Below are 13074 nucleotides of genomic sequence, written 5' to 3'. Positions count from 1 at the left end.
CGTTTGCAATAGTAAATGTGTCTGTAAAGCTCCGGAGTTTGCTTATAATCCTCTATAATACCCATACATGGAGAACACTTTCTTGTAGCGGCCCATGTTTGTGTGCCTACATCCGATGGGGACACTTTTAATAAAAGCGCGCATTCACAAGGCGTGACTTGATCTCCTTAAAGAAAGCAAAAAAAGGTAGACGTGCGCCTAGCCAAACGCACCAAGAGAGGGCGCCACATGTTTCTTGCCGATGCTGAGGATGCATGATGAATAGAAAAATAGCCAGGGAAAAATTCTGCCTCTTTCAAATGTAAAATACTTTACATCTATTAAAAGATGGGACATTTCGCTACCTAAAGCTCCTAGAGCAGTCCGATATATTGTAAATCATGGCAGGGGTGAGTGATCAAGTGAGGACAAGTGGGGTTTTTTTCGCGACTTCGTCATAGGCATCGTGCGACCATATCTCATCGCGCAGGGTAAACGCAATATTTAAGCCACAGAGATGAAACTTTATTAAAAGAAACTTTATGAGCTATTTAACCCCTCAGGGTCAGAGCTCGCTTGTAACTGTTATGCGTGACGAGATATTGATTTTTTATTTTTCATCGCCATTCAGTTACGCGCCGCCGCGCCGCCGGCTGTCGCGAGATGGCGCGACCGGTTTTCCGAGGCGCATGGGCCGGAATCCTGGGGATGACAATTTACATGTATTCGTCCTGCTGTTGAGACAGGATGCTGTCTACCTCAACCCTTTTCGCTGTCATACACGTAACGGTAGTTAGTCACTGGGGGCCGACTTTTCTCTAGGCTTGATACCAACGCGTCCTTTTTAGACTGCTGGAACAGCAGCGCGCGCACCACTATTTTATGCAGACTACTACTGGGCGTCGCGTTCAGACACCGGTGCGCGCACGTCATCCGAGGTACGAACCGTTCAGGAATGTGGCCTGGGCCAGTTATTCGAATGAACCAGTAGACCATGCAATATGTGCTTACGTCAAAAATATTATTACAGGGTGTGTTTGGGTCTGTATGGGACGCATTCGGAACTCGCATTTGGAGAACCGGCCACTAACTAAGGACGTTGTATTAGGCCTACGAGCAGACTCTGAATCAACCTGCTAATCCGGCCTGGCTTTGCTCAGCTAAATTACGCAGAATAAGACTGGCTGGGGATAAATTAACACTCCATACGCCATCTTGTGTGCCCATCCCTTCTGTGTGCCCATGCCCGTGCCCATCCCTTCTAGATCATCTCTACCGACCCGGTTGCGCTCCCTTGTCCAACACCCACGGTGGATTCCAGGTTGCACAACCATGCTGCTGCAGGCTAACCTTGCTGACTTTTTTTCTTTGCTGGTTTATGGTTTGGGGGAGTTTTACGTCCCAAAGTTACTCAGCCTATGAGGGACGCCGTAGCGAAGGGCTCCGGAAATTTCGACCACCTGGGGTTTTTTAACATGCACTGACAGCGCACAGTACACGGACCTCCAGAGCTTCGCCTCCATCGAAATTCGACCGCTTTTTTTCCTTTGGATTAGTTTATTCTTTTTCTCATGTAAAGACGCGGGCAAAAAAGAATAGAGAGAGATAGTATAGCGCGATCCACGACCCACGATCTGCTACCGTGACCCGTTTCTGCGGGGCACCACTGCGTACGCGCTGATTGGCCCCCCGCGCGGCAGGCGCGCATGCAGCTAGCGGGCACGTGGTCCCATCTGGCGCCCTCAGTGCGTTCTGCGCATGCGCAGTGGCACCTCGCAAAATTGAATCACTGTAGCGGATCGCGGATCACGTTATGCTATAACTCTATATTAGCACAAGTGACGTGTCACCGGAGCGGCAGATGACAACGCTCGGCACTGCGGTTACGAACACGCCGATGAAAAGAGTAACAAGCGTGCCAGAAAAACGCGGCGCGGAGTCACGCGCAGGGCGATTTCACCGCTCCGCTGGCGACACTTGAGGAAATTTTTTTTTCTCGCTCCCGTACAGACAAGCCCAAAAAACCAGGCAGGGACCCAGAAAATACAAAAAGATTGACTTCTGTCAGCCGTCTGGCTCTCAGTCTTGCGCGGTGCACGAAGCTTCAAGTAAATACGTCTTTAGTTTTGTAGATAGTGCCAGAATCCGCCTACCTGGAACATTCCAGTTGATCGATATGGACTTTGAGTGGACGAAGAACATGGCGTGGACGACGACTGCTGGGCCCGTGGTCACCAGAAAGGACTCCGTGGTAGCGTCGTAGTCGTGCACAGGTTTGTTGCCGGCTAGCACCTCGTCCAGCGAGACCTGAAAATCACAACGAATGGTCCAAGGGGCTCGCTCATTAAACAAGCCACTTTTAAATGTATGTATATATGTCAAATTATCCTAGGTTGGCGAACTGATCATTGCTCTGAACAATATACTCAGTGAGTTGGATGCTGGCGGTTACTGTTAAGCTGATATAGGGACCTTAGTCTATGGATCTTAGTCTATGGGTCTTAATGTGGACCATTCTCTCCTTTCTCACTGTATTTGTTCCGCTCTACCCTCACCCATGCGCACACGTAAACCCACAAACAGTAAACCAGCGGTCACATAACCTTATAGAAATGGTCTGTAGACAGTCTATAGACCTCTGATAGACTCTATTGCTTTCCTATTGATATTTCTTTTTGTCAATTCATGGTCTGTAGACTGTCTATAGACAAAGTCTACTAAAAGTGTATGGCCATGAGTCTATAGACTTTATAGACAGAAGTATATGGACAGTCTATAGACTGTAAAAAATTGAAAGAGATAACAGAGGCCACAAGGAACCACTGACCAGCGGTATTGGGTCCTCCCGAGTGACTACCAACGTGGAGGCCGCTGCGCCGTCGGTGCTGCTGTTGTCTCCGCGGAACACCTCGAGGGTGAAGTTGAGCGTCTTGCCCGGTTGCAGCCTCTCGGCCATCACCCGCAATACCGGCCGGTTGGTCTCCAAGGGATCTAGCAGCAGGTCCGCGGACGCCGCCGGTGCGTAGTCGTAACACGGCTGCAGGTCCTTGGGAAGGACACAGAGTATTTTACCTTTCATATATGGACATGAACCCATCTTGACAAGGTTCAGCTGCTAACACAGTGAAACATCGTTAACTGCTATTCGCTTAATTCGAACAACCGGTTCATTCGAACTGAAGCTTTGGGTACCGTCAACATCACGTATATTAAGACGAGCCCGAGCGCGCTCCCGTTGTTTCGAACTCCGCATAATTCGAATTTCCCTTCTCTTCGAGTTCGCATGCTCGGCAACTGACTTACACTAATTTCATAGAGACATTTGTATCAGAGGAGCATTCAGCGCTGTTCTTTGCTTGGAATTTGAGCAAATGTTTTTAGTTAGCGCGGCTGCCATTGCGTACCACGTAGCGCTGAATAACGAAAATTACTACGTGTTTTAAAAATTACCGCAGGGAATTTAGAATGACTGGTACATCTAATCTATTTATTGTGGTCGTCGAAACTTTGCGATGCAAGCGCACGAATCATTTTACAAGTCATATTTTCCAGCACATGGATAACAGTAAGCTCTAACCATCAACATGGCCACTCACAACGTCCGCACTTTATTTTTTTATTTTTCGCAATTACACCATCAAGGCTTACAAGATACTGTTTTGTTCTTTGCGAGAGACTGCCTTGATTGACAGATTGTGACTGTGTTTCCCGTTCCTTCCCTCTTTCCTTTTTAATTCCCTCATTCCCTTCCCCAGTGCATGGTAGCCAACCGGAAACCTTTCTGGTTAACATCCCTTCCTTTCCCCCTTCTCTGTATCTGTATATGTTCACAATTACAAGTCAAAATTTAACCTTATCGAATTACACGGTGTTCGCTACTGGCGGCCGAGAGATGGCGCTTGTTGGTGTTCCCTTGGTATATCAGGCGATGTGAGACGAAACAGCAGTTTCAGCATATGAACCCTTACGAGAGGCTTCCGATGCCAGTATAGGTACCGCATACCTCATCCAAGCAGCTCCACTGGTAGACAAGTGGCTTCACAGCGGGACTCGACGGGGACCCATCAAGGACGACGTCGTTCTGGCTCAGTCCAGCCACCCGCATTGGACCACCTGTGGAAGGAGGGGAGTATAAGTGGTTCTTGCCAGGAAATCTGATGCGAAGAGTCCAGGCGACGTCACGCAGATAGACACTACTCTCCACTTCGTGTATCTGGACCCCGTGATAACGGCACTGGATAATACACAATGTTTTCCGCGTTTCCAGAATGAACGACTTCGTCCTTCACACTCGCCCTTCGCACCACCGCCAATAAAGAAGCCGAGGCTGAAACGCACCTTTGCGTACCGCCGAAAATAATGGCGAGAGAGCAAGAACCTTGATTCCCATCATCTATCATGGTATTGTCAAGTTTTGGTGATCAGGGATTCCTATACGCCAGCGGCACTGGCTCTTTCCAAATTAGCAACAAACTGACATGGAATGAGTATGTCTATACCGCCACCACCGCCTTCCATTCGTGAACTTGCGTACGAATCTTTCATTCGCACGAAGGTCGAATGCGCATGAAGAATTTGGCCCCTTAATCAGGCTTATTTAAGTAACGAAAATGAGTCCATCCAGAATAGCGCAACCAGTTTTATATCTTCAAATTAAGACTTTCGCCACAGCATCAGCAGTAGTAAGCCATCTCTCGATATCAGCTCACTAGCCCTGAGGCCCAATATTTCTCGCCTATATCTCTTCCATAAACTATCCAGCCCGTTCCCAACCTACGTGAGTCACTTCTAGTATCCCCTCGCATGTCATCTGGTTTGTTCTACTCCATGAGCATCCATCGTTTACATGGATCAACAACGCCTCTAACAAATATTTTTTACTAGCCAGATACAAGAGCGGGACCAGCTTCCTGAACACGTCGTCGAACGTGCATGATCCCACTAATTCAAAGAACGTCTAATATGTGATCTTACACCACAAAATTTTGCTACCTCTTCCTTTCATGACAGCGCGCTCTTCATTTGAACTGTAATTTTGTAATACACGCCCCCCCCCTCCCCCCATTTTTGTAATGCCCCATCTGGGGCCTTTATGGGTGTAATAAATGATAATGATAACATCGCGCATCTGAGCAAGCGTTCAGATTATTGATTCGATTTCATTTCCATGCGGCGCACGCATTCAAAAGGACAAGGCTTCAAGGCTTCAAAACGCCTAGCAGCTGAGCGCCAACGTTACATCAATACTCGCCATTGCATCCTTAGTACCCATTTCATGGCCGCATTTTATCTTCGTTTTTTTTTTTACCTCTTCCACGCTGCTCTCCTTCTGTCTTTATCTCCCAAATTCCCCTCCCTACGCAGAGTAGCATGCCAGCGATATTGAAACGCCGGCTAAATTCTCTGTATTTCATTAAAGAGTCTCTCTCTCTCGCATTGTTAATTTTTTGGTAGTTTCCATCATCATCATCATCATCATCATCATCATCCAGATTGCGTGCCATGTAGAACGAAGGCGTCTCCCAATATTTACCAGTTATCCCTGCCCTGAGCTAACCGTGCCTTTCCTATCCCAGCAATCTCTTCCTAGTCTCATCTCCATGCCACTAAGAATGACAAGTCGATACAGGGTCCATTAGTGTGGATGGGCTTCCTTTATGTCATGAATGTTATTAATTTTTTTCGATGGCTACAAGAACGATTTTGTGAAGTAAATTTTTGGGTCTTAATCCGAATTCGCGCGATGCCCATTTTGTAACTCACCTTTTATGACGGCCGTCAGTGGAGGGGATCCGACCACCAGGGTCACCGACGCCTCGCCGTACTCTTCGGGGGCGTAGTAGTTTGAGACACGCAGCGTGAATGTCACATTCGTGTCGGCTGCAAAAAAAAAAAGAAAGAAAAGTTAGGCGGGGTATAACGTGGTAAACCGATTTATCAGTGCGAAACACTGTTTGGCATGGTTTTGCATGCTTTACTTTGTGCTATGTAATGCATTAAAGAGTCTACCACACAGTTAGCCCGCACCCCCGAACTGAAAGTTTAAGGTCAAATGTCAGGCTCAAAGATCATTACTGTGAATTTACAGTGGTCAGGCATGGCGTCATACTAAGTTAGGCTTAGGCTAAGCATTGGCGTCACTGTTGCTACGGCAACTAGGTTGAGGCACTAGGCTGATGCATCGCTGACAATTTTCTTGCTCGGGGTAAGACAACTGAATGAGAGAAAAAAGCTGCAGATATGCTTGCGAAACGGTGGTTGTAGCTGCAGAAACACATTGTCAACGATGGCCTAAAGAGCTGTATGTATTCATTTTTGAAACAGCGCAACAAAGACGGGACGTGGAAACTAAGGGGTAAAGACAAACAGGCGCCTGTTTGTCTTTACCCCTTAGTTTCCACGTCCCGTCTTTGTTGCGCTGTTTCAAAAATGAATACATACCAACTTGCCCAAATTTCTGCTTTACTGAATGCATTGTTGTTGTTGACCTCGAAACATACTGTACATACTCTAAAGGGGATTGGCGAATACACAGGGATTGACTTTCAAATTTTTTAAAAATAAATGAATGGAGAATAATTAGATATGAAATAAAGTATTCAATTGGATTTGGTGACACAAGTGACTGAAGGAGGAAATAGGCTACATAAGCCTAAATTTGGGGGAAAATCATGATGGAAGACGTTTTGATACAAGTGGAAAATTCTTAATTGCGGTGCATACACTTCAGTTGATGTGTCCAAGCATAGAAGCGCTCAGTGAAAGAACAACCACCAACTACAAGCACGGACCGAGTTTAAGAATTGGAATTTCTGCCTTCCATGATGATGGTTCATGTTTATAGGATTTAACGTCCCAAAGCCACTGATCCCACGATGAAAAAATAGCGCAAAGGGTGCACGAAAGGCGGACACGACGACGCAGACAAGCGCTATCCGTGTCTGTCCAATCTTCGTGTTTCCTTCGCGCTATCTTTCATCATGAACGCGCACCAACTTGACAAACTTTGGTTGCTGCTTAAAGTGATTTCTAACGGTCGCCTTCTTTAAGAAGTAAAGCGGCGACAGGAGAGAAGAAAGTGATGCATGTTTTAGGCTTTTAATACTTTTTACCTCTCCTTTATGTTATACTTCGAACCCCACGTACTATCGGCGTCAGATGAAATGCAAACAGCGAAGCGCATGGCCAAAGGTTTACGTTACTCCGTCCGCCTGTCGCCATTACAGATAGGCGCGCTCTTCTGGTTCGCGATCGTTTTTCTTCTTTTTTTCTTCGACAGTCGTTATCTTTTTCTTGCTTTGCCACTGGAGCGCCACATAACTGGTGGTGGAATGGCGATAAAGTTCTGTTCACTGCCAGAAACAAGCGATGCAGCGACGGCCACGTTGGACACGGGCCGCAACCCGATCGGTCTTTTCCACTATTCGCATCGCAGCCAGACGCTGATAACATGGCGATGACAGAAGCAAAATCAAAGCGCTGCCGGCCAGGGAGATAATATCGCTCGATTCACCCACGCGTCCTACAGCAGCTGCGCAAGTTGCGATCGGTGGCAAGTATAACTGTGGCGCTCCAGTGGCAAATCGAGAAAACGAACATAAAAGAAAACAGACTCAAAACTACCGCAAACGGATGAACGCGCTTATCTCTTGGTGAGGACGGCAGACGGCGTAAAAGGGACCCTTGGCCACGAGCTGCGCTGCTTGCATTTCATTTGACGCCGATCGTACTGGTAAGTAGGCATCACCTATCCTCCGGACTATGCCACTGTGCACGCAGTGCGGGAGATACGCGTACACATATACCATCTTGGCCAAAAAGTAACTAGCTGCCGAGAGATGGCGCTGCTATCTTCATTGCTGGCCGCTGCGAGTGTAAACTGGCTGACGTAAGCTTGCGCACTCGCTCAGTATGACACCACTCCAAAGGTGCGAAACAGCTCGCCGCTCGTACTACCTGCTTACTTCATCTTCTTATCATCCAAGGAAGGGGGGCAAGAGCGCGGGCTTACGTCACCCAGTTTACACTCGCAACCGAGTAGCCAGCGCCGCTGACCGCAGCGCCACCACTCGGCTGAGAGCCCGCTGCCGTTGCAGTTGCTCGGTTGGTTACTTTTGGCAAAGACGCTATCTATGTAGAGTGAATTTTTGATCTCATGTGTGATCTGCATTGTCTGTTGCCCAGGGGTACGTCGACCTGCATCGTCATCCGTTTGAACTCTTTAGTGCGGACGCTACAGTGTTGCCACGAAATGCGAACGTAGAGGTAGGTGAAAATTTGCAGTGACGTTTCTTCCAAAGGCACTTTGCTATCCACAGTTGCTACCTGGATAGCTATCCGAAGTGTCCACTGTTTCAGAAATGATTGGGGTTAAAACAGAGTTGGGACGACATTTGTGAAGTCTCGCCAGTGGAAATGACTTCACGCCTGCCGAAGTTGCACATTCTGACAAAAAAAGCTGCACTTTAATTATTTTGAAGGTGATCCCTAAACTTAGTTATAGCGTTATGAACTTTGTTCTGGAGTAGTTCATTTGGATGGGATGCCTTGGCATTTCGCCGGCGGATTTCGCTCAACTTTGTTAACCTGAAAAGTTCGTTTAAAAGGTATGTCACTGTACAATGTAGCCGGATTGTTCTGAGAGATGCGTACCGGGCAGATCGAAGGGCCTCACTCTGTAGGCTGGCGAGCGCTGGTGGTCGAAGTTGAAGCGTACCAGAGGAGTGTCCACCCTCCAAGAGTAGTCCACGTCCTCTATGGTCTCGTTGCAGTCAGGGATGGTGATTTCGGCGTAGAGGTACACCCTAAGGAGGAGAGGACGAGCGCATGCATTCAGAAAACCACTTAGTACGACTCTGCGTGCTATCCAGGCAACGCTACGGGCAATGCAAGTTTCAGTTAATTGAACATATCTTTTTTTTTAATGCGATGTTGAATGCCTCAGGGCATAAAACGGCATGCAATGATAAATGAGGATGCCTAAATAAATGAGTAAAGGTTCGCTGATCTAATGAAATCGAGCAGTGAACGATGATGAGGTCCTTGTGTCCAAGCGGTGTATGAAGCACTATTATCGGGTGAAAGACCCGCTGCCGCCAGGTGCCGAATTCTTGTCGGCTTTTTTTCACAAGTGTATACAAAAGGTAGTACAGAAGGACATCCTGAAGGAAAACTGTCTGGGGGACCTTCAGTCAAAACGTACGTAAAGTAGTGGCATTAGGGGTAATGAGAATTTTAGCAAATATCAATACAACAAAATACCTGATCACAGACGAAGCGCGTGGTTCCTGAATAGCACGCAGTAACCAACGTGAAGAACCAATCGGCACCTGTCGTGGTCACCCTTAAACTGATGCTTATCCCGTGTTTTGATGGCGGTATCCATTATAACTTGAATGAAGCAGAACAGAATGACTAGGGGTGGACGTCAGTAGTAATTTCATGATGTCAAGTTAGAGAGCGCACTTAGCTGCTCATGACACCCCTTCAGTCTTCGAAAATTCTAACATTTCAAACAAAATATTGTTCATGTTCAGTGAACACAGTTAGGTAACTTGATGGAGGTAAACAAAAAAAAAGCCCAGGCGTCGTGTTGCAAAAGGACCGCAATTTCTTGAAGCAGGTGCTTGACACTTCATAATCTCAATCTCTCACTTCAAAGCACGGCAGCAGTGCTCTTGAAGAGGCAGGATGTTCAGCGCCTATAGCTGAGAGTATGGTAGCTCGTAGCTGGTACACACAGTGACCCCTGTAAATAGCTCTGGTACGCAACCAGAGCTCCCCCTCCCCCTTAAAAAAAATCAACCCTAAACGGGCATTGGACCGAAGCATATACAATCATCGGCCCCGCCGTGGTGGTTCAGTGGTTATGGCGCTCGGCTGCTGACCTGAAAGACGCGGGTTCTATCCCGGCCGCAGCGGCCGAATTTCGATCAAGGCGAAATTCTAGAGGCCCGTGTGCTGTGCGATGTCAGTGCACGTTAAAGAACCCCAGGTGGTCGAAATTTCCGGAGCCCTTCACTACGGCGTCTCTCAAAGCCTGAGTTGCTTCGGGACGTTAAACCCTAATAAACCAAAACCAAACCAAACCAGCATATACAATCAGGCTGTCAAACGTTCATGTGGTACGAAAAAATAAAATGTTATTCAAATAAGCTGTCTAATTCGAACTATTTTATTTTGTTTTTCCTAAGCGGGCCTCCCTACTCAACTTTAGATGTCGTGTAATAAGCGATGGCATTCAGATTTGTCAACATTTTTAGATTTATAGAGAATGTTGCTGCGTCAACACCATAGGAAAGAAGAGGGCAATATGCTCAACAGATTGTTTAACACAATTAAAGTTTCAGTTGAAGAGGTTCTGACCAAAAAACTGCGCAGGAGATCACCTCGATAAAAAATCCCTGCTGAAGCTACCACCAGTTCCTAACGTCTACGTAGTACGTATACTTAAAAGCTGGAACTTATAGAAAGTGAACTTGGTTATCTGCGCAGGCCTCCAACTTGATTGAAATGGGAAGTAACATTTCTTTGGACGCCCAAGTAATAAGACTTCGGAACAAGTAAAAAAGAATTAGGGGAACACTTAGGCTCCTCTTTCAAGGGCAGTACGTGATAGCGTTAAAGACTCCCTTCAGCGGTTTCTCATCACAAAGTCACTGTTCTTAGTTCACATTCACAGGTGTATCACAGTTACCACAACACAGTTTCCACTTTCTTGTTTTGAGCTCTTCCACACTCGAGTTAACGTGTAAATGTTACTCTAATTGTAAGGGGCTTTAGTGGCAAAAGGCGCTTGGCCGGGGCGACTCACTAATTAGTATCTCACTAACTAGCACGTCTGTAGTTCACTTACTAATTACCACATTGCTAAGCTTCAAATTAAGCCAACATCACACATACATCATACCCCTTGTACAAACCTTACTGAAGTCAACGTGCTTATGTGGCCTGGTCGGTAGCTTGCCTGGCTGGCGACCAAAAGTTTCGTGGGTTCGAATCACAGCTAAAATTAACGGACATTTTTCTTTACGCGAAATCAGTTACTCCATAATGTCCTTTCAGACACGCACCGACCTGTAATTCACATTAAAATTCTCTTTTCAACTATTTTTATTCCATCCAACCATGCGTGACATCGTGACGGGTTTTCGTGCAGACACCGCTGGGGCGACGCCGGGTTTTCCCTCTGAATGGGAGTCTCTAGCTCAAGGGAGTTTGCTAAAGGACAGCTTACTCCCTTCTCACTGCCGTATAGAGTGATACGGCATGCACAGTATAGAGTGATTGCATTGGATTAGATTACATTGGATTGGAGTGGATTGAATTGGATTGGAATGGAATGGATTGGATTGTATAACCGATGCATCACCACAAGTCTAACCACAAGCACCACCACCAGCTACACTACCAGCTGTACCATGGCGTAGGTACGGATATTGCTTTCGCAATTACCGGCCTTAACCAAGCTAAGCCACAGCGATTTTTTTCCACAAGAATTTAGTCTTTGTTTGTCTGGTCGCGAAAAGCGGATTCGTGTACAAAATTCCGCCGTACAGAATCCCCCATTTCCTGTGCCTGTAGTGCAAACGCATGGCAACTGAATATTTACAACACTACAGTCACTCGCTGCTCTACAGCGACCTACTAAAGGAAAAATGAAGCGACGTCTCTTACTCGTTCTCGGGAGACACTTGCTGTCCATCCATCATGGCGTCGGTGTATATGACAACCACGGGGGCATTGACATCTCTGCGGATCACAGAGTGCGTAGTCTCGACCACGTTCTTGGTGTCGGCCGTCACTTTGACCGTGAACCTGTACTCCATGTCGACTTCGAGGTCTTCGGCGTCAAGCACTAGAAACGGCGTGTTGGTACCTGCAGAACAATGATTAGGTTGGGGCGACCAAAAAGGAAATAAAAATAATAAGCCCCTGCCGGCACCACATACGTACAACAGGCTTAACCCAATTCGAAAATAAAAGAATAGGCCCGTGGGCAACTTGTAATTTTACCACACGTAGGTGGAAAAGTAAAAAGAAAAGGGAAAAGCTACTTTAGCGACCCACAGCCGGGGAGCGGGCCCGGGGAGACTCCCCTAATCTCCCCTGGTAAGTAGCAGGAAGGGTTGGGCTGTAGGAATGGGAAGTTGGAAAATGGTTTGGGTTGAGGGAAATGAGTGGGACTGGGGACAGCATGGTTTTTATCCATATTTGATTGATCCTGAGCTCTTTTTCAGGCCTCCTTAGAGGGCGAGCTCTCAGCTTCAACAATAGTGGGCCCTCGGCGTCGAGCGCACTCCCACACTACAGAGAACGTTTTGCCGGGATCTCCGACCGTCCGAGACAGGGAAACCTACAGGGGCTCGACTTGGATCCCCTCCCCCAAGCCAGGTTCCGCCATGCCGACCGTCCCACAGTACTAAAATGATGGAGTTTTCACATCACTCGATCGGTACTTCGGCTCTTACTCCAAGATAGTCGCACACACAGCGGGAACGCTTTCAAGGTTTTCACAAACGACGCCCCACCGGCGATCGACCCTGACATGGAACAGTCGAAACAGGACTCGTTATGCGTTATTTTGGGGAGGTAGACGCGCTGAGCAAAACGCCCGTACTCCACTGCGTATCAACCAGCCGCCTTTCACGAAGTCTTTAAATATAAATCAACAGCAGAAACTGCAATTCCTGGAGTGTCGCTTTATAAAAAATACGTGTTCAAGCCTGCGATCATTCTTGAGAGCTGTAAAGGCTCCCACACTTGCCGAGCTCTTACTACGTAGAAGTGACAACGATGTCGTCATCGCACCTTTGAGCTTGCTCTTGAGGTGGTCCTCCAAGGAGCCGCTGTCGTTGCGCACGGCCGACCAGGCGAACGACTCCACAGGCCCCAGCGGCCACGCGTACTGCACGTTAAGCGTAAGAGCTCCGCACCGGGGCGCCACGGTCGGTCCCGTGAGTACAGCCGACAGAGAGGGGGGTTCCGACGCTGGCAGTCGCTTGGCCTCGGTTTTCTGTCAGATGATGGAGAGAATAAATGCCCCTTCACTATTCCGCAAACACTTCTTGAAATACTTCTAATCATTTGGTCATT

General features: G+C 47.4%; 1 protein-coding gene across 1 annotated transcript in view; it reads right to left on the bottom strand.

Moving 5' to 3' along the window:
- LOC149365673 (uncharacterized) overlaps positions 1–13074 on the bottom strand; it is a 113117-nt gene that overhangs the window by 24732 nt on the left and 75311 nt on the right. The window contains exons 13-19 of the mRNA XM_089541665.1: positions 12790–12994; positions 11656–11857; positions 8632–8783; positions 5743–5859; positions 3983–4092; positions 2807–3025; positions 2133–2286 (exon numbers count right to left, since the gene is read on the bottom strand). Coding sequence (XP_089397791.1) covers positions 2133–2286; positions 2807–3025; positions 3983–4092; positions 5743–5859; positions 8632–8783; positions 11656–11857; positions 12790–12994 — 1159 coding nt within the window. The remainder of the gene's footprint in view (positions 1–2132; positions 2287–2806; positions 3026–3982; positions 4093–5742; positions 5860–8631; positions 8784–11655; positions 11858–12789; positions 12995–13074) is intronic.

The sequence above is a fragment of the Amblyomma mixtum genome, chromosome 1 (genome assembly GCF_055824585.1).
Source record: "Amblyomma mixtum isolate Tamu chromosome 1, ASM5582458v1, whole genome shotgun sequence".
NCBI lineage: Eukaryota > Metazoa > Arthropoda > Arachnida > Ixodida > Ixodidae > Amblyomma > Amblyomma mixtum.
Note: the sequence above shows the minus strand (reverse complement) of the source record. Positions and strands in the feature narration are given on the sequence as shown.